The sequence below is a fragment of the Peromyscus eremicus genome, chromosome 5, assembly GCF_949786415.1.
Source record: "Peromyscus eremicus chromosome 5, PerEre_H2_v1, whole genome shotgun sequence".
Taxonomy (NCBI): Eukaryota; Metazoa; Chordata; class Mammalia; order Rodentia; family Cricetidae; genus Peromyscus; species Peromyscus eremicus.
In genome coordinates, this window is record NC_081420.1 from 136,364,906 (window position 1) to 136,381,740 (window position 16,835).

At 55.4% G+C, this 16,835-nt stretch overlaps 1 protein-coding gene across 1 annotated transcript in view; it reads right to left on the bottom strand.

Annotated features, from left to right (window-relative positions):
- Positions 1 to 209: 209 nt before the first annotated feature.
- Positions 210 to 16,835, bottom strand: part of Kifc3 (kinesin family member C3) — a 33,932-nt gene continuing 17,306 nt past the window's right edge. Inside the window, exons 6-21 of the mRNA XM_059264600.1 lie at positions 10,730 to 10,795; positions 10,129 to 10,272; positions 9,798 to 10,037; positions 9,210 to 9,383; positions 8,616 to 8,763; positions 8,151 to 8,281; positions 7,178 to 7,289; positions 6,187 to 6,368; positions 5,370 to 5,474; positions 4,643 to 4,773; positions 4,151 to 4,274; positions 3,483 to 3,612; positions 2,801 to 3,030; positions 2,420 to 2,554; positions 1,810 to 1,918; positions 210 to 812 (exon numbers count right to left, since the gene is read on the bottom strand). Of these exons, the coding sequence (XP_059120583.1) occupies positions 787 to 812; positions 1,810 to 1,918; positions 2,420 to 2,554; positions 2,801 to 3,030; positions 3,483 to 3,612; positions 4,151 to 4,274; positions 4,643 to 4,773; positions 5,370 to 5,474; positions 6,187 to 6,368; positions 7,178 to 7,289; positions 8,151 to 8,281; positions 8,616 to 8,763; positions 9,210 to 9,383; positions 9,798 to 10,037; positions 10,129 to 10,272; positions 10,730 to 10,795 (2,187 nt within the window). The 3' untranslated portion in view covers positions 210 to 786. The remainder of the gene's footprint in view (positions 813 to 1,809; positions 1,919 to 2,419; positions 2,555 to 2,800; positions 3,031 to 3,482; positions 3,613 to 4,150; positions 4,275 to 4,642; positions 4,774 to 5,369; positions 5,475 to 6,186; positions 6,369 to 7,177; positions 7,290 to 8,150; positions 8,282 to 8,615; positions 8,764 to 9,209; positions 9,384 to 9,797; positions 10,038 to 10,128; positions 10,273 to 10,729; positions 10,796 to 16,835) is intronic.

Sequence of the window (16,835 nt, forward strand, 5' to 3'; positions counted from 1 at the left end):
GTTCCAGGCACACAGTGGGTATTCAGTTAGAACATAACCAAAATGATCGAAAAGGCATGGGGACAGTGAGACTCCTGGGGAACACATGGTCTTGAGTGGTAGCTTCTAGAGTCTGCGTGGTCAGGGAGCAATGGGGGCAAGAGGGCATGTGATGTCCCTCTCCATGACCCACACACAGGGTCTCCCAATACCAATGACTCAGACTATGCTTGTGTAAAAAGACATTAACTTTAATAAGTAAAAATGGCTAAGCTTCCAAAAGTTCTTAAATAGGATTCAGGGAGAGGAACATGTTGAGAATCAGTGGGCAGGGAGAGTACCTGGTGTCAGGCAGATGAGCAGGACCCAGCCCCGTCCACTGGCCTCTGCCAGCCATAAATACAGCCCAGACCCCACAGGGTGAGGGCTCCTATATACACCTAGGAATATTATATACACGCTCCAGTGAGGGGTCCCCTCCTCAGGAGGGTGAGCAGAGATGCTCTTGCTCTCCCCAACCCCCAGCTGGTTCCTCAGCCGTGCCCACTAGTAGGGGCCACCCTCCCCTGCAAGGGATGGACTTCCATGGCCTCGGCCTCCCAGGCAGAGGGCCATCCCTGCCCTTCCAGAAGCCCATGCCTGGGTGCCTAGAGCCACACAGAGACTCGCTTCCTTCTGAACATGTTTCTCTTCTCTGAGGATAGGCAGGGCAGGAGGGCCTCCACACGGGCCTCCGTCTCCTGCATTCATGGTAGGTGTTACAGCAGGAGCCAGCCCGGGCTCCAGGCCTGGCAGCATGACACATCCTCACACAGGCACTGGCCTCAACTTCCCTGAAAAAGAAGAAAGCTCTCAGCCTCCTGCCTCGGCAGGCGTGCCCACAGCAGATGCAGAGCAAGAAGCCAGCAGAAGCACATGGACAGCAGGCAGCAGAGGGCAGGCCCAGCTCTGTACAACTGAGCCCTGGCAGAGCGAGCCCGTAACCAAGAGTGGACAGCAGGCGGGCAGCCCCAGGCCGCTGGCCCACACTCACCTGGAGACCGCAGCCCCAGCCGTCAGGCTGAAATCAAAGTGATAGACATCTCACTTAGCAGGGTTTGGGCCCAGCTGCTACCGCCCCTTTTGGACCCAGTGAGGGGGCCTGGCCTCCAAAAGAGTCAGAAACCCCAGGTCACAGCCCTGTGATGAGGCCTCTTTTCCACTGGGGCTGGCTGGGCTGCTTGGTGGGAGGTGGGGGGGTAGAGGCAGGTACGAGAGGAGCCCTCCCCTGCGGGGCGAGGGCTCCTGTATTCACAGCATGGGCCTTGAGTCAGTACGTCCTAGCAGCTTCTAGGACCAGATTCTTTGTCACCCTGTCCAGGGGCCCGGGACTCAGTAAGTCAGTTCTGAGGGAGACTAGTTCTAAACATGGCTTTGTGTGCTAGGCAAGCAGCTTCCCTTTTGGGGGTCCAGTGTCACTCTATAACCTTCACTGGTCTGGAACTCACTGTGTAAACCATGCTAGCCCAGAACTTGAAGTCCTTCTGCCTCTGCCTCCCAATGCTGAAGGCTCAGGCACAAGCTACCATGCCTACCTCTTTTTAAAAATTCTATTTTGAGACTACGTTGGCCAGACTGGCCTCAAACTTCAGTCCTCATTTCAGCCTCCCAAGGAGTTGAAATTACAGCTGGGAGCCACTGGGCCTGGCTCACAGGCTTTTTCTCCCCCTTTAAAAACAGTTTAGCCTTATCTAGGAAAGGGCAGCTGGCACTGTGACCACCAACCACTGACGTGGGGAAGGCTTGCTGCCCTCCTGCCCTCCCACCCAGTCCACTCCCAGACAGGCTTACCCGATGGCTGCAGCTTCCTTCGGATGGAGCCCGGGCGGCTGTTGGTCCCAGAGCCAGGGGCAGAGTGGGCTCGCGCTGTTGGCTGTGGGGTCTGGCAAGCTGGCTCCCACTGTGAGCAGAGAAGGCCCTGAGCTGTGGGAGCCACGGCTGCCCTGGCTCCCCCTCCATACACTGTGTCCCTTCTTTCCTGACAATGTTCCCTCACCTACAAAGGGGACTAATGACACTCCTGCCTTGAGAAGTCAGCACAGGAATATCCAGGAAGGAGGAAATTAATTTGTATTGTACATCTACAGTGGGCCACTTCTGCCCTCCCTCCCCACCCCCAAATAAAGATGGCCTAAAGGGGCCACTGGAGCTGGGTATAATTGGCACATGCCTTTAATCTTAGCAATCAGAAAACGGAGGCTGGCAGATCTCAGAGTTTGAGGCTTTCTAGTCTACAAAGCAAGTTCTAGGACAGTCAGTGCTACATGATGAGAGCCTGCCTCAAAAACCAAAAGCACCACTGGGTTCCAGCTTCCTCCATCACACGAGCCAGTCCGCCCCCGCCCTACTCAGTACCGGCCTGAGCCAGGCCCACAGGGGACCCTTCCCTCCTCCCCCGCACCTCCAGATGCTCCTGGCTTGACCAGGAACCCAGCTCTGTGCGGCGGGACCCAGGTCCCAACTCCACGGAGCGAACCCTTTCAGCAAACTTGAGGGAGTACAGGGTCTCGCTGGTGTTCTTCTCCACGGGGGACACCTAGGGGACAGAGATTTCAGGTCCAACCCATGCCAGCTGTCTGCCCCCATGGCACAGGAGCGGGCAGCATGGTCACCAGAGGGTGTTCTGCTCAGGAGATCACCAGGGACAATGAAAACGGCAGAAGGCCAGAGGCATGGGGAGAGATTTATGCACTGCATAAGCGTGTTGGTAGGGTCCATGTGGGAATGGGGGGGGGCAGGGCTGGCAGCCTGGGGAGGCCCTTCCTGAACCCCAGGCCCTCACCTGCACCACCATGAGAGTCTTGCTGTCACCACTGAGAGAGTCCTGCAGCAGGTAGGTGAGCTTGGAGTTTCGGAAGGGCACGTGGCCCTGTCGGGAACGCAGGGCAGCAATGACATCCCCCAGGGCGGACAGTGACCTGTTGATGTGCTGTGCCTCTCGAAGACGGTTGCCTTCAGCCCCTGACTTGCCCACACGCTCCGAACCAGCCAGGTCCACCAGGTTCAGCTTCCCTGCGGGCAGGGCAAAGGGCAGGTCAGCACCACTCAGAGGGTACCCACGGAGCGCCTGACCGGGATGCCAGGCAGGGCAAAGGGCACCACTCAGAGGGTACCCACGGAGCGCCTGACCAGGATGCCGGGCAGGGCAAAGGGCAGGTCAGCACCGCGCAGAGGGTACCCACGGAGCGCTAGACCGGGATGCCGGGCAGGGCAAAGGGCACTGCTCAGAGGATACCCACAGAGCGCCTGACCGGGATGCCGGGCAGGGCAAAGGGCAGGTCAGCACCGCTCAGAGGGTACCCACGGAGCGCTAGACCGGGATGCCGGGCAGGGCAAAGGGCACTGCTCAGAGGATACCCACAGAGCGCCTGACCGGGATGCCGGGCAGGGCAAAGGGCAGGTCAGCACCGCTCAGAGGGTACCCACGGAGCGCTTGACCCGGATGCCCACCGTGTGTCTCTTACCCGTGGTGCGGAGGCCTGTGCTACAGTCCACACCACGCACTGTCACGATGAGCAGAGCGTGTGAGCGGGAGCTGTGTTCGTTCAGGTTGGTGAACTCCGTGGTACGGTTGTTATAGCCAAACTCAAACACCTGGGGGGCAAAGGCAATGGGCTCCTTTGGGAAGGGTAATGCCTCCTGTATTATTTATACACTGAAGTTTATTTGGGTTTTTTTGTTGTTTGGTTTGAGGGGGAAACAAGTTCTTACTATGTACATCAAGCTGCCCTCTAGCTCACAGAGCTCTGTCTGCCTTTTCCTCTCAAATACTGGGATAAATCATCATCTGGCTACTTTTTAATTCTTTGTTTTGAGACAAGGTCTCACTATGTAGCCTTGGCTGGCCTGGAACTCCCTATGTGAACCAGACTGATCTCAAACCCACAGAGAGCCCGAGTTCGAAGATTAAAAGCGTGTACAACTGAGGCAGGGTCTTGCTAGGTAGCAGACTGGCTTCAGATCCACAATCCTCCCGCCTTTTCCTTTCAGATGAGGGAACAGGGCTTCGAGAGGCCTAGGGACTCAAGCTGCCTAGTCAGGTGGTGACAGAGGCCACGCTTGAGCCAGGTTCTGTCCTCCAGAGCAGCTGTTGGTGGCCAGGGTCTCCCAGCGCTCCCCCAGTCCCCCTTACCTTGTTGATATCATCCACACTCTGCACCCGGAACTCCGTCAGCCCTGGCACATAGAGTTGCCCACTGCCATCTGGGCACAGTCGGATCTCCAGCTTCTCCTGAGGCTCTTTTCCCAGCAGGTCTCTGGAGGGGCAAGCAGGACATTACTTCTCCCCTCCCACTTCAGGCCTCTGCTGGCATGGCACCCAACCCCTAGCCTGGACTCTGCCCCCACAATCGATCTTGGACCATGGAGTTGGGGGCCTTTCCTCTTCATTGTGTTTCTCCCCTGTACTGGGGGGGGGGACATACCGCGATTGGGCAGGGGTCCCCACCCCCATCCCCACCCAGCACAGTGCAGCCCACAACAGGAAAAGGAGCCCAGATATGAGAGGAGGACCCACCTCCTAGGTTTGGTCAAGCCAGCTCTATCTGGAGGCTAGACCCGGAGACCAGGAAGCCCCCCCCCCCCCGCCCCACACGAACCCCTCAGAACTCCGTCCCAGGCCCACCTGAGGACCTCGTTGTAAATCTCAGCCGCGCTGACGGTGATGTCATACTGCCAGTCAGACGCCTTCTCCTGCACCTCAGAGAAGAGCAGCTGCAGGGCCCGCTGATTAATGCCTGGATTCTCGGGAGTCCCCTGATGGCAGAAGGAAAGGCCCAGTGGCCCTACAGATGCTCACACAGGGTCCTGCCACCCCGGGCCCCCAGGTACCCTCACAGTGAGCCTCCCTGTGCAGCTGCCTGCTGCATGCCGGTCTGCTCTCAGAATACCTGGGTACTCGACTAAGATTAAGTGAGTTTCTCACTCCCTTCGCTACCCTGCTACCAGGGAGGAAGTGAGAATGAACGGAGTTCAGTGGGGTGAAGGGCCTGGACTGCCGACCCCGCTGAGCACCAGGGCTTGTCACTGGGCCCCCTGGAAGGGGCGGTCAAAATGAGCCAACTGTCAACCATTGCCCACAGGGAGGCTCTCTGTCGGGGAGGCCAGAAGCCAGCTCTGTGGGTGAGGTACATAAGGCTGGATGAAGTGGCCACCTTTCAGAAACTATCTGGAGCCCCACCTGGGCCCTAGAGGCCTCTCCTCCCCTTCAAAGGCACCTCCCCCAGCCCATTCCTGTGTGAGGGCCGCTTCAAGTGGTTTTGAGAATAAAACAAAGCATACACTCTGCAAAACCCAAAGCCGACGTAAAGAAGCTAGGTCCCTAGGCCCCTCCCTACGGGGCAAACACCTACCTCCATCGTATATGTCTTGCCGGCACCCGTCTGGCCATAAGCAAAGATGCAGACGTTGAAGCCATCAATGCAGGAGGTAATGAGGGCCTGCACCTCTTGGAACACCTGGGGGGACACGGGGCAGGGGCCAAAGGGCTTCCAGTGCTGCTGGCATGTGGGGCCCCACAGCCCCAACTTCAGTCACCTCCCAGCTAATGCCTCCATCAGTGAGAACCAGATCACGGTAGAGGATTTAACCACGATCACCAGCACAGGGTTTGGGGCCCAATCCCAGCTTGTTCACTCTCAGGGAAGACTTGATCAAACCAAGGCAGAGGACAGCATGTGCCGAGAACATGCTCTGCCTTGGGCCTGCCTGAGCCCCAGCAGGAAAGAGCAGATGTGGGCCACACAAGCCTAGAGGAGTGTGAAGCTATGAACCCCATGGATCTCAATGCTGCTCGGCCTCGACACTGGAGGGTCAGGGACAGTGGGATTTCTAGAAAGTCCCATGGTACTGCTACAAGAAAGGAACTCAGGGCAGGGGAGGCCACCCCAGGTCTATTGGCTAATGAGGCCTTGGAGGTAGAAGGAGCCAGAGGGATGGGCAGAGCCATGGTCCCTGGGTAAGGCAGGTTCCGTGTGGATCTCTCTCCCCTAAGGCCTCCAGTGGTACCTTTCCACCCTCTTCCTTCCAGATGGAAGAAGAGTGACCATGCTCCTCCACTCTTAGGTTGTCTTTTTCACCTAGCCTTGACCCTGTCCTTGTGGTTCTGCCCTTCCCTCTGCTGTTCCTTCCACATCCCTGCGAACGCCCTGCCCACGGAGCCACACTCACATCCTGCTGTGAGGCCCACGGGGAGAAGACCTTGTCCAGCTCGAAGGACACAGGCTTGCCCTTGTGCAGCAGGTGGATGATGGAGTCATCATCCGAGTCAAAGGTCACAGCGTTGGTTGCCTCCGGCCCCTCCCCATCCTCCTTGGTGACTGGCCGGACTCGTGCAATCACCCGGATGTTTCCTAGGTTGAAGATGGAGAGACGGAGTGGATCGTTGTGAGACTGTAATCCCAGGCGGACCAGTGGCCCGAGAGTTCCATCTTTTAGGCAAAGTCCCGGGAGCAACTTCTTATTAATCACTCAGACCATTGCATGAATGTACTTAGTACATTTTCTTCCTGAGCAGGCAAATTCAGGGTGCTTTACCTCTGGCACTGCAGCCAGTCTTGGTTAACACTCCCCATGGATTTGGGTTTCCTCATCTATTCAAGGAGGAGCCTGGACTCCATAAACCAAGGGATTTATTCTGTTTAATCTAAAGGGGCAGAGGGACTGCTCGGCAGGACTTGGGTACCAGATGGGAGGAAAGGACAAGGCAAGAGAAGGTTGACTGGCAGTGTTTCCAGTGGCCACGGGCTCCCAGCCCTGGGGATGGGACTCTGCAGGGTTCTCTGGGTGACTGGTAACCACTGTCTCTTCTCCCAGTCAACATGAGCATGGTGAGGGCTGTGATCTGGGGCCCAGCGGGCTCCCCAGGGTCTGCGACAGGAGTTGACACAGCAGCTGTTCCCTAGAGCTCAGGGCAGAGATCAGTGAAGCCCCAACCTGGAACAAGTGCCTCTACTGCACTACTGTGCCCTACCACATCCCCCAGGCCTGGGAGGAACCTGCCATGGGCAAGGAGCTTAAAGATAATGAGTTCAAATCCAAGGTGGACCATTTACTAGGTGCGTGTCTTTAAGCAAGTCTCCTGACCTTTCTGGGCCCCTGAATCCTCATTGGCATGGAGTACAGTTCTCGGAGTAACGGCCATGCAGCCCAGGACACTCACCCTTCAGCCGCACCAGCTCGTTGTGGCATTTCTTGCGCAGCTGCAGTTCCCGGCGGTACTTGCGCAGCAGCTCCTGGTTGTTGCTATTAACCTCCTCAATGGCCTGGCCAATCTGGGGAGCATGCACACTGCCGTCAGAGGCCTGGCTCCCTTAGCTTCCCTTCACTGGCCACCTGGCCCGAGGACGTCACCCTCGCCTGCCCAGGCTGAGTACCCAACACACACTGTCACAGCCGACCAACCTTTCCCAATAATCCCTCTAAGGAGGCAGAGCCAGCACCCATTTTATAGACAAGAAAAAAACTGAGCTCTAGGCGAAGAATAAGCCAGGCCCTGGAACTGGAGGACCTGGCTACAGCGAGACGCAGCTACACTCACAGTGAACCCTTCCTTCCCCAGGCGCTAGGACGTCACCGCATCCGTGGATCACTGACATCATTATTTAACGAACTCCTTTCCTTTTCCCAGAACATAGCTGTCTCTGCAGAGCTGTCCTATGCACTTGAGAAGCCAATGGCTATAAAAGGCTCAGCCACATGGGAGACACCTAAGAGACACCGGCTCTTCTCACACTGTGTGAGGACGGCTTGAGAAAACAAAAGGAGCACCGAGGCATGAAGCTTGGGGGTAGGGCATTTGCCTACCAGGTGTGAAGCCCTGGGCTCAATCTCAGCATAGCATGACAAAGTAAATAAACACAGTGGTCCAGGCATGGTGGCGGAAGCCAGTGAGTACAACACTCAGGGGGCTGAGGCAGGAAACCACGGAGTCAAGGTCAGCCTGGGCTAGGTAGCGAGACCCTGTCTCTAATAAAAACTAAATAGACAAACAAACCTAATAGATATAAGGGTACTGTAGCATGGAGGAGAGCTGTGAGAGGAATGTCTTCTGGGAACAAGGCAAGAAGCTGTTGCGTGGGGCTCTGAACAAAGATGGCTGGCCTCTCCCGCTAACTCCCACTAGGCTTGCCCACCTCAGCTTTGACACTCCTGAGCGCCTCCTGCAGCAGCAACGGGAAGCCCCGAACCTGCCGCTTGAGCCCATTATAGTCATTGGTGAGGGTCCTCAGTGCAGGCTGCAGCGTGAGCAGGTTAGTCCTCACACCTATGGGGCAGAGGTGTTAGACATGTGGGCTCCGAGGCGGAGGCATGGGGGCGGGTGGAGGCGTGGGGGCTGGCGGGGGCATGGGGGTGGGCAGGGGCATGGGGGCGGGTGGGCGGGGGCATGGAGGCAGGTGGGCGGGGGCATGGAGGCGGGTGGGTGGGGGCATGGAGACGGGCAGAGGCATGGGGTCAGGCATGGGTATGGGGACAGGCAGAGGCATGGGGGCGGGCAGGCGGGGGTGTGGGGGTGTGGGGGCGGGCGGGGGCATGGGGACGGGCAGGGGCATGGGGACGGGCAGGGGCATGGGGACGGGCAGAGCCGACTTCAGGCTCACCTGCCAGGTTCTCATGGACTGCCTTCATCTCCACCTGGGCCCGTGCGAAGGCTTCCTCAATGGCCCGGTTCTTGTCTTCCTCCAGGGACTGCATCTCCTCCAGCATCTGCCCGTGTGCACGCTCCAGCTCTGCCTCATACATGGCGATCTGATGGCCAAGCCAGGAGAAGGTTCAGTAGGGGGTGTGAGAAGGGGAAGGTGTGAGGCGGCTTGGACATATGCCTGGATGGTGTGGAGGGATGGGATGGCCCGCTTTCCCCCACGGGGCTGTCAGTCTGTACAGACATCCCCTCCCTGTATTAGCTCCAGCTCCAGCTGGTCTGTGCACACGACAGGTGACAGGCCACGTGTCCCCGAGGCCCATGTGCTCAGGAGATGACATGAGCAGCTGAGGACCTACCGGGCACACCTGTGTGCTGCCAGGGACAGCCCCTTACGATCATTTTCCTGTGTCCCCACTGTGAAGGGGCTTCTGTGACCAGCTCACGTTATAGACGAGGAAACAGAGCTTGACCGCATGGCCAGGGGAAAGGAGAAACCGAATCCCAAGACCGGAGTGTGGCGTCCCCACTCCAGTCCTCGTGACCTGCCCACCTGAGCCCGCAGCTGTACTGTCAGCTGATGTGAGTTCTGCAGCTGCTGCTCCATCTCTTTAAGCACCTGCCGCTGCATGGCCACCTGCTCCTGCAGGTGCTGGTTTCGGGTCTGGGACTCGCTGAGGGCCTGCTTGGTCTTGGATGACTCCACCTCCACTGTCTTGATGACGTACTGCAAAGAGCGGGAAGGACAGGCGGAGCATGGTGAGATGCGGCTGACCCACGGAAGGTCCTCCCAACCACAGCTGCTGGTAAAGCAGAACCTCCAGGAGCTGAAAGGTTCTGGTTCTGCAGAACGCTGCAGGGCCTGCTAGCATCTTCCTAAGGGGAGCCTGCAGGAAGCCTGCTGAGCCCAGGCAGGGCCCAAACTGCCAGGAAGGACAGAGACAACAGGAAACACGGAGCACCTTCACGGAGCCTGCCCTGGCAGCGAGTCAGGAAGGAGCACACTAGAGCCCGAGGCTGGGAGAGCCCTTCAGCATGCACACCTACCTACCCAGTCACTGGGACAAGGTTCTCTTAAGGGGCAAGCCCTGCCCCGGGCCCAGGACTCCTTCAAGGCAGTGCAGCCTAGCTGGCCACTCACCTTTACCGGCGGGGACTGGGCCCTCAGACTGGCGATAGTCTCGTGGCTGTCCCGCAGGCGCCGGCTGAGACGCTCCTCCTCCTGTGCCTTCTCAGCCAAGCAGTCCTTGAGACGAAGCTCCACCTCTGCCAGCCGGTCAGTCTTCTGCTGCACCTCCAGGTTCAGCTCCGACAGCATGCCTTTGTTCTCAGCCACTTCCAGCTGCAGCTGGGACAGTTTGTCACGGAGCTGGGTGCTCTCCTGCGGGGAGTCAAGGCAGCCGGGACAGGAACGGGGTCATGTCAAGCCGCTGAGCCCACAGGCCCAGGGTGGAGGTGGCCTGCCAGCTTACCTGGCTGTGTTCACAGCCCTCGCAGGGCACCACGGGCTGTGCCCGAAGCTCCTGCAGCTCTACCTCACAGCGCCTCAGCTCCTGCCTCAGCTGCTCGTTCTCCACCATCAGCCTGTCACGGTGCTTCTCCGCGTCGGTGCCTCCCTGTGGAGAGCCGGGGCCCAGGGGAGGCATGAGCGAGGGCATACCAGGAGAGGTGAGAGGAAGCTAGGAGAGCAGAGAAGAGAAGGAGAGGAAAGAAAGAGGCAGGGGAAGGGAGAGGCCAGGGGCTCAGAAGGAAGTCAAGGGAAAGATAGAAAAGGAGGCCAGCAAGGCAAGGCAGGCACACTCCCTGCTGCCCCTGCTCCGCTCAGTCTATTTTCCCGAGTGTGAAAGTAACACAGAGTCACATTAATGCAGAGTTCACACTCCTATTTTACGTCAGCAAATGAGATCCAGTCCCCTGCTCTGTGGTGAGAAGTGACAAGTCTTTGAGACAAGGCAGCATAAAGTTCAGGTAGGGCATGGGGGGTTGGGGGGGATTCAGACAGCCACACCCCGAGGTGGGGTCCTCAGCTTGGCCTCCACCAAACCCTCCTCAAGATGGCACTGGGGGCCTCACCAGTTCGGATCGAAGTCGGCTCACTTCCTGGGCCTGGCTAATGAGCTTTTCCTTTAGATGCTCCACCTGTGGGCCCAAATCCAAGAGTACCGTGAGCCCAGGTCCTCACCACCAGCCCACACCCAGGCCTCTTGCCCAGTTCCAGCGATAGCCAGTGTGCCCCTCTGGCTCCAGGGCCTCAGGTTTCCTATGTTCAAGCACCAGGCTATGCCTGGAACTCTGGTAAGCTACCCTGTTTTCAGTGGCCTGCAGTGCCCACGCCCTGCAAGAAGGTGCCAGCCATGGTTCTGCAGGAGGCCTGGAGAGGTACTCTTGGGAAACTCAGGACCCCTCACGGGCACAGGCCCCTTCAGAAGCCCTGGGTCTGCCTACTTATCTGTAAAAATAATAACAACATTCTCCTGCTTTAAGAGGACTCTGAAGTTACATGAACAGTTATGGTCCCTGGGCTCAGCCTTGCCCGGCTCCCAGAATTTTCCACCTTTGGGGAGTTTCTACTGAATCAGCCTACGGAACTGTGTTTTCTGAGGCCAGGCCAAGTCCAGGACCTTGAAGAATTGTGACCAGGAAGGTGGACGTGGACATGGGCAAGCAAGATAGTCAGTGAGAGGGAGTGTCTGTGGTGACAACGCCTTGAATAAAGCTCCTAGGACAGTGACCCTTCCTTGGAGCTGCCCCCAACAGGCTACCACCCCTGAAGGCCCCAGACCCTGAGCCCACATTAGTCTGCCCTAGGACCCCTCCTCAGGGAACAGGCTTGACAGACAAGAGCCCCAGCAGCAGAATTTGCCAAAGCATGTTGGATTTCTCCTCAGAACATTCTGGATGACTGTGTCACCTTGGAAAAGGTGTGGAGGTGGAGAGAGTCAGGTGGAGTCTAGTGGGTTAGGAAGTTTATATATCTTGGCCACAAAAGTATTAGGCTTTGATTAGTAAATGAGGTGAAGGGGGATGTTGCCTATAGGCACCAGGCAGATGAGGCAAGTAATACACACACACACACACAGAGAGAGAGAGAGAGAGAGAGAGAGAGAGAGAGAGAGAGAGAGAGAGAGAGAGAGAGAAAGAGAGAGAGAGAGAGAGAAAAGCATCTATAATGTGGTCCCCATGGGCCACAGTCTGATGGGAACTCATACCCAGTACCTCAAAACTTATCTCACAAGAGAGGCTAATACTGGGTGTGGTAGTGCACACTTTTAATTCCAGCAGAGGCAGGGGGAACTCTTTGTGAGTTTGAGGCCAGTCTGGTCTACATACAGAGGGTTCCAGGCCAAGCAAGGCTACATAGGAAGAAGCTGTCTCACAGATGGGTAGGGTGGGGCCTGGATGTTTGGATATGTAAAATCTCAGGTGAGCCAAGGCTCTGGGTAGCATGTAGCCTCAAAGGTCACTGTTCCCTAGGCCTGAATTGAGTGGCTAGCTGGGCAAGCTAGCTTCTCTGGTCAAGAGGAAGAGGTCCATGAGATACTTCTCTACCTCACTGTAGACCCCGCAGGCCAGTGCAGGTCAACTCTCGGTGGCCCGAGACCCCACTGAGGGACTGTAAGGCCCAGCCAGGCTGCCCATACCTCCAGGAGGTAAGTAGGTGACCTAAAAGCTAAGACTTGAGAAAACTTACTCCCCTCTGTGCCCACCTCCAGTAAGGTCCTTCCTAGGGGCACTCCCAGCCACGGGCCCGGCAGGAAAGCAAGGCCCACGCCATTTCTCCACTCATTACCACTACCCACATGGGGCTGAGAACCCAGCACACTTGCATGTGCGCCCTCTGGCCACAAGCAGAGTTAGGCACCAGAAAGCCGAGCTGTCCTAAGTCCTACCATCGGGGAAGCAGCTAGGCCGACTGTGGGATTCATCTGCAAGGCAGCTGCAAAGCTAGTCCTTCATCACTGGTGCTCTGAGGGCAAAGTTTGAAGTCTGAAGTGCCAGCTCGAAGCTGTGTTGCCCAGATGTACTGCCTTCAGCCCCCAACAAGCCCAGAGTGCCCTCGGTGCGTGGCATCTCTGACCAGAGGGCTCTTTCCAGTCCTTTTTGACAGCTCTGCCCAGCCTCTGCAGCCTGCCTCATGGCGGTTTATCAAAGCAAACCCTGTGTGGCTAATACGAAGGAGCGGAGCCTCCAGGCTGTAGAATCACAGGCCGGGGTTAAGTGTACGACCTCCTCTTGCATTTCCCTCACCCTAGAAGAAGAGGATCTACTTTCTACCTCTCCATATTGCCTCACCAAGGCTAAAGTTCTGACCTTGGCTGTTTCCAATGCTGGCTGATGCTGGGCTGTCAGCCCTGCTGTAGGGAACGTGGGGCTGGCAATGCTTCCTGGGAGTGAGGACCTCTGGCCTGTCTACAGCCTAGCTCCTTCTTGCATCATAATGGCAACTCAAGTGTTGCTAGCTCTGCTGGGATAAACAAGGGCATGCAGGAGATGGATATGATGGGACAGACTTGTTGACCAAGAGGGAGGGACCATAAAAGACCGCTTTGGCCTGAGACTTCAGACACTAAGTTACCTGTGAGCTCATCTCAGGAGGCAGAGCAGGGGAATCTAACTCTATCTGTCTGAAGGGCACCCTATTAGGGGTGGCCATTGCCCCCCACCCCCAGGCATAACCTCTAACTCCTTCATGGCCCCTGAGGACCAGCTGCACCTGGCTGGGCAGGGCAGTTAGATCCCGCTGCCAGGAGAAGGTCCCGGCCTGTACTTGGGAGGGTGGCTCTGTTTCGAGAGGGCTTGGGGGGCAGAATAAGCAGGTGCCTGAAACAGATGGAATGCCCAGAGAACTGGATGGAAGACAGGAACAGGAAGAGCAGAGAGCAAGGTACTACACCCTGCAAGCCTGCGGGGGGGGGGGGGGGGGGGACACAACACTCACAGCTGGCCTGCCGCTGGCAGCTTAGGAGGGGAGGGCTGCAAAGGTCTACAAAGGCCGAGCAGACAGCGATGCTCAGAGCAGTTCAACAGCAGAGGGCAGTGTGCGTAACTCCTGAGAGTCTCCCAGAGGTGAAGGGAGCACCAGCCTGGCCTTGGGCAGCATCCTCCCCACCGAGGTTATCAGCTAGAGCAGCAGTTCTCCACCTGTGGATCCTGACCCCTTTGGCAATCCTCTATCTCCAAAAATACTTACTTTACAATTCATCACAGTAACACAATTCAGTTATGAAGTAGCAACAAAAATAATTTTATTTTTGGGAGTCGCCATGACATGAGAAACTGTATTAAAGAGTTGCAGTACTAGGAAAATTGAGAACCACTGAGCTAGAGAAACTGAGGCAGGGGGCAGAGTGACTGGGGCCTGTCTGTCTACTTACCTGACACAAACCCGCATTTACCATGGCAGAAGCAGCTGGGTAGAGGTGGGGTACCCAGTCAGGGCTGCATTTTCTCAGCTGTCTGCTCCCAACCCAGTGATTACCTCCATACCTCCCACCATGCCTGGGCAGCCTGGTCAGCAGCTGTCTCTAGGCAAAAATGAGGCCCTGCCAAGTGTACTGCAGAGCCTTGCTGAGCTGGCATTTCACCTGGAGCCCCCGGGGATCAAGGCAGTACCCCTCCCACAACCAACTCACCCACTCTGCCTCGCATACTCCCCAGCCAGGAGGCTGGCCTGGCCTGGTGGACACAGCTGTATCCGTGCCGAGAGGCTCCCTCGAGTCCTCCACCGTGAGGAGCAGGGGCAGCATTTGAGAACACAGGATCTCAAATCCGACCAGACCTCAGCTCACGAGAGCAACCACAGACAAGTCCCTTCACCTCCCCGTGCCCCTCCACTTCCCCATCTGCACTACGAGGCGACCTCATCAAGGCCTTCAAGACTAAATGAGGAAATCTGTGCAATGTTCTTGCCAAGGCCAGCACATCACGCATTCCACTACACACTGAGCAGCAGGCACCTGAATTTCAGGACCAGAAGTTTTCTGTAGTTCAGATTTTTAAATTTTCGCATATACACAATGAAACATCTTGGGCATGGGGCCCATGTCTAAGCAGAGTTCACCCATGTATCATATGCACTTTATACATATAGTCTGAGGTAATTTTTACAGTATTTTTAATTAACATTTTTGTGCATGAAATAAACTTTGTTCAGGCTTAGCTGTCAGAGTTGGGGTATCATGTTTGATATAGGGTTTTGGACTTTGGAGCATTTTGGATTTGGGCATTAAGGATGCTCACCCTGGTCTAGCATAAGAGATCTGTAGTGACCCTCAGAACTGCATTCCTAGTGCCTTGCCCTAGGCTGGTTCTTAGTAAATGTAGATGAATGCCGGAGTGCAGGAGTGCCCTCAAAGACACAGTGGGTGCTGAGGTTGGCACAGAGCATGAAGCCATCAGCATGGTAGTGGGTTATGGTGGGCGGATGGATGTCCACTCCACTAAAGACCAGAACTGCCACATGACTTCATGCTGAGGCTGCCAGTGTGGGAACGTCAAATGTGCCATATCTCCCAATGTCAGGAACAGAAGAGAAGGCCAGGGCTGGGTGTGGCTGAGCACTGGTCTAGCACACACAAGCTTCGGGTTCAATCCCCAGTACTGGGGCGGGGGGCAGATTTTCATGCAAATTGAGATTTAAAACTGGCAAGTAATTTGATTTTAAAATCCGGCCAGTAAGAACTATTAACTTCAGCAAAGTCGCAGGATATGAAATCAACGAAAAAATCAGTTGTGTTGCTATAACAACAGACTATTCAAAGTAGAAAATAAAATCATTCCACTTACAGTAGCAGCCAGAAAGAATAAAATCAGAATACATTTAAACAAGAGGAGCTGGGCAGATGGCTCCTAGGTAAAGTGCTTGCTGCTGAAACGAATGGATCTTAGTTCAGGTCCCCATCATCCATGTAAAAAGCTAGGCATGGCTGGGGCTGGAGAGATGGCCCGCTGGTTACGAGCACTGACTGCTCATCCAGAGGATCTGAGTTCAAATCCCAGCACCCACATGGCAGCTCACAGCCATCTGTAAATGCAGTCATGAGAGATCTGACTGCCATTTCTGGCCTCCAAGAGCACTGTGGTGCAGAGATACACATGCAGGCAGAACACCCTTCCACATAAAAATAAAAGATTTAAGAATATATTTTCTAAACCTAGGTATGGCAGCACACACCTGTAACTGGAGTGCTGGAAGGAAGGACAGACAGGCAGACAGATCCCAAGGGCTCATTAGCCGCCCAGTCTAGCTAGTCTAGCTGAAATGGTGAGCTCGGGTTCAGTGAGAGACCGTATCTCAAAACATAAGGTAGAAGGTAACAGAGGAAAACACTCCATGTCAGCCTCTACCCATGCATGCAACTCATGTGTACATGCGTGTGCACACACACCAGAAAGGTAAGAACACAGAATGAAGGCTACAAAGGTTGCTAAGAACATTAAAGACGGCATAAAGGGAAAGTGTCTTATAGTCATGGGTTGAAGACTCAATCAATAAATATAAGGGTTTTAACAATGCGCAGAGAAATCTAGAGAGCCAAGATAATTCCTGCCAAAACCCTAACAGCATTTTCTAAAGGCATTAAAAAAAATCCATCCAAAAATTCATATGTCAACAGACAAGTCTTGTACAAGAAAAATGGAGGTGGAAGCCTGTCTTGACTTCAGTACTGCATCAGTCAAAGCAGGGTGGCTCTGGCAGACAGACAGACAGACATGAAGACAACAGGAAGGACGAGGGAGTCCAGAACAAACCTCACATACATGTTCTAGTGATTTTTGACAAGTGTGCCAAGGCCATGCAACGGCAAAGAAAAATCTTTTTGACAGCTGGGGGTGGCAAACTGGTTCTCCGCGTGTCAAATAACAAAGCTGGGCCCTTACCCACACACCACAGGGTAATATACAAAATGGGTCAAAGAAATTACATGATAAAACTCTCAGAAGAAAATACAGAAGAAAACTCTATAACACTCAATGTGGCAGTGATTTTTTGATACAGTCCCCAAAACATGAACAGTAAAAGGAAAAAAAATAGTTATGTGGCCTTTACAAAAATTAACTTTCATACTTCTACAAGTCAACAAAAACCACTAGTATAAGGGCTGGAGAGATGATGCAGAATTAAAGCACTGGCTACTCTTCCTTCCAGAGACCCAGGTTTGACTCCCAGAGACCGCAA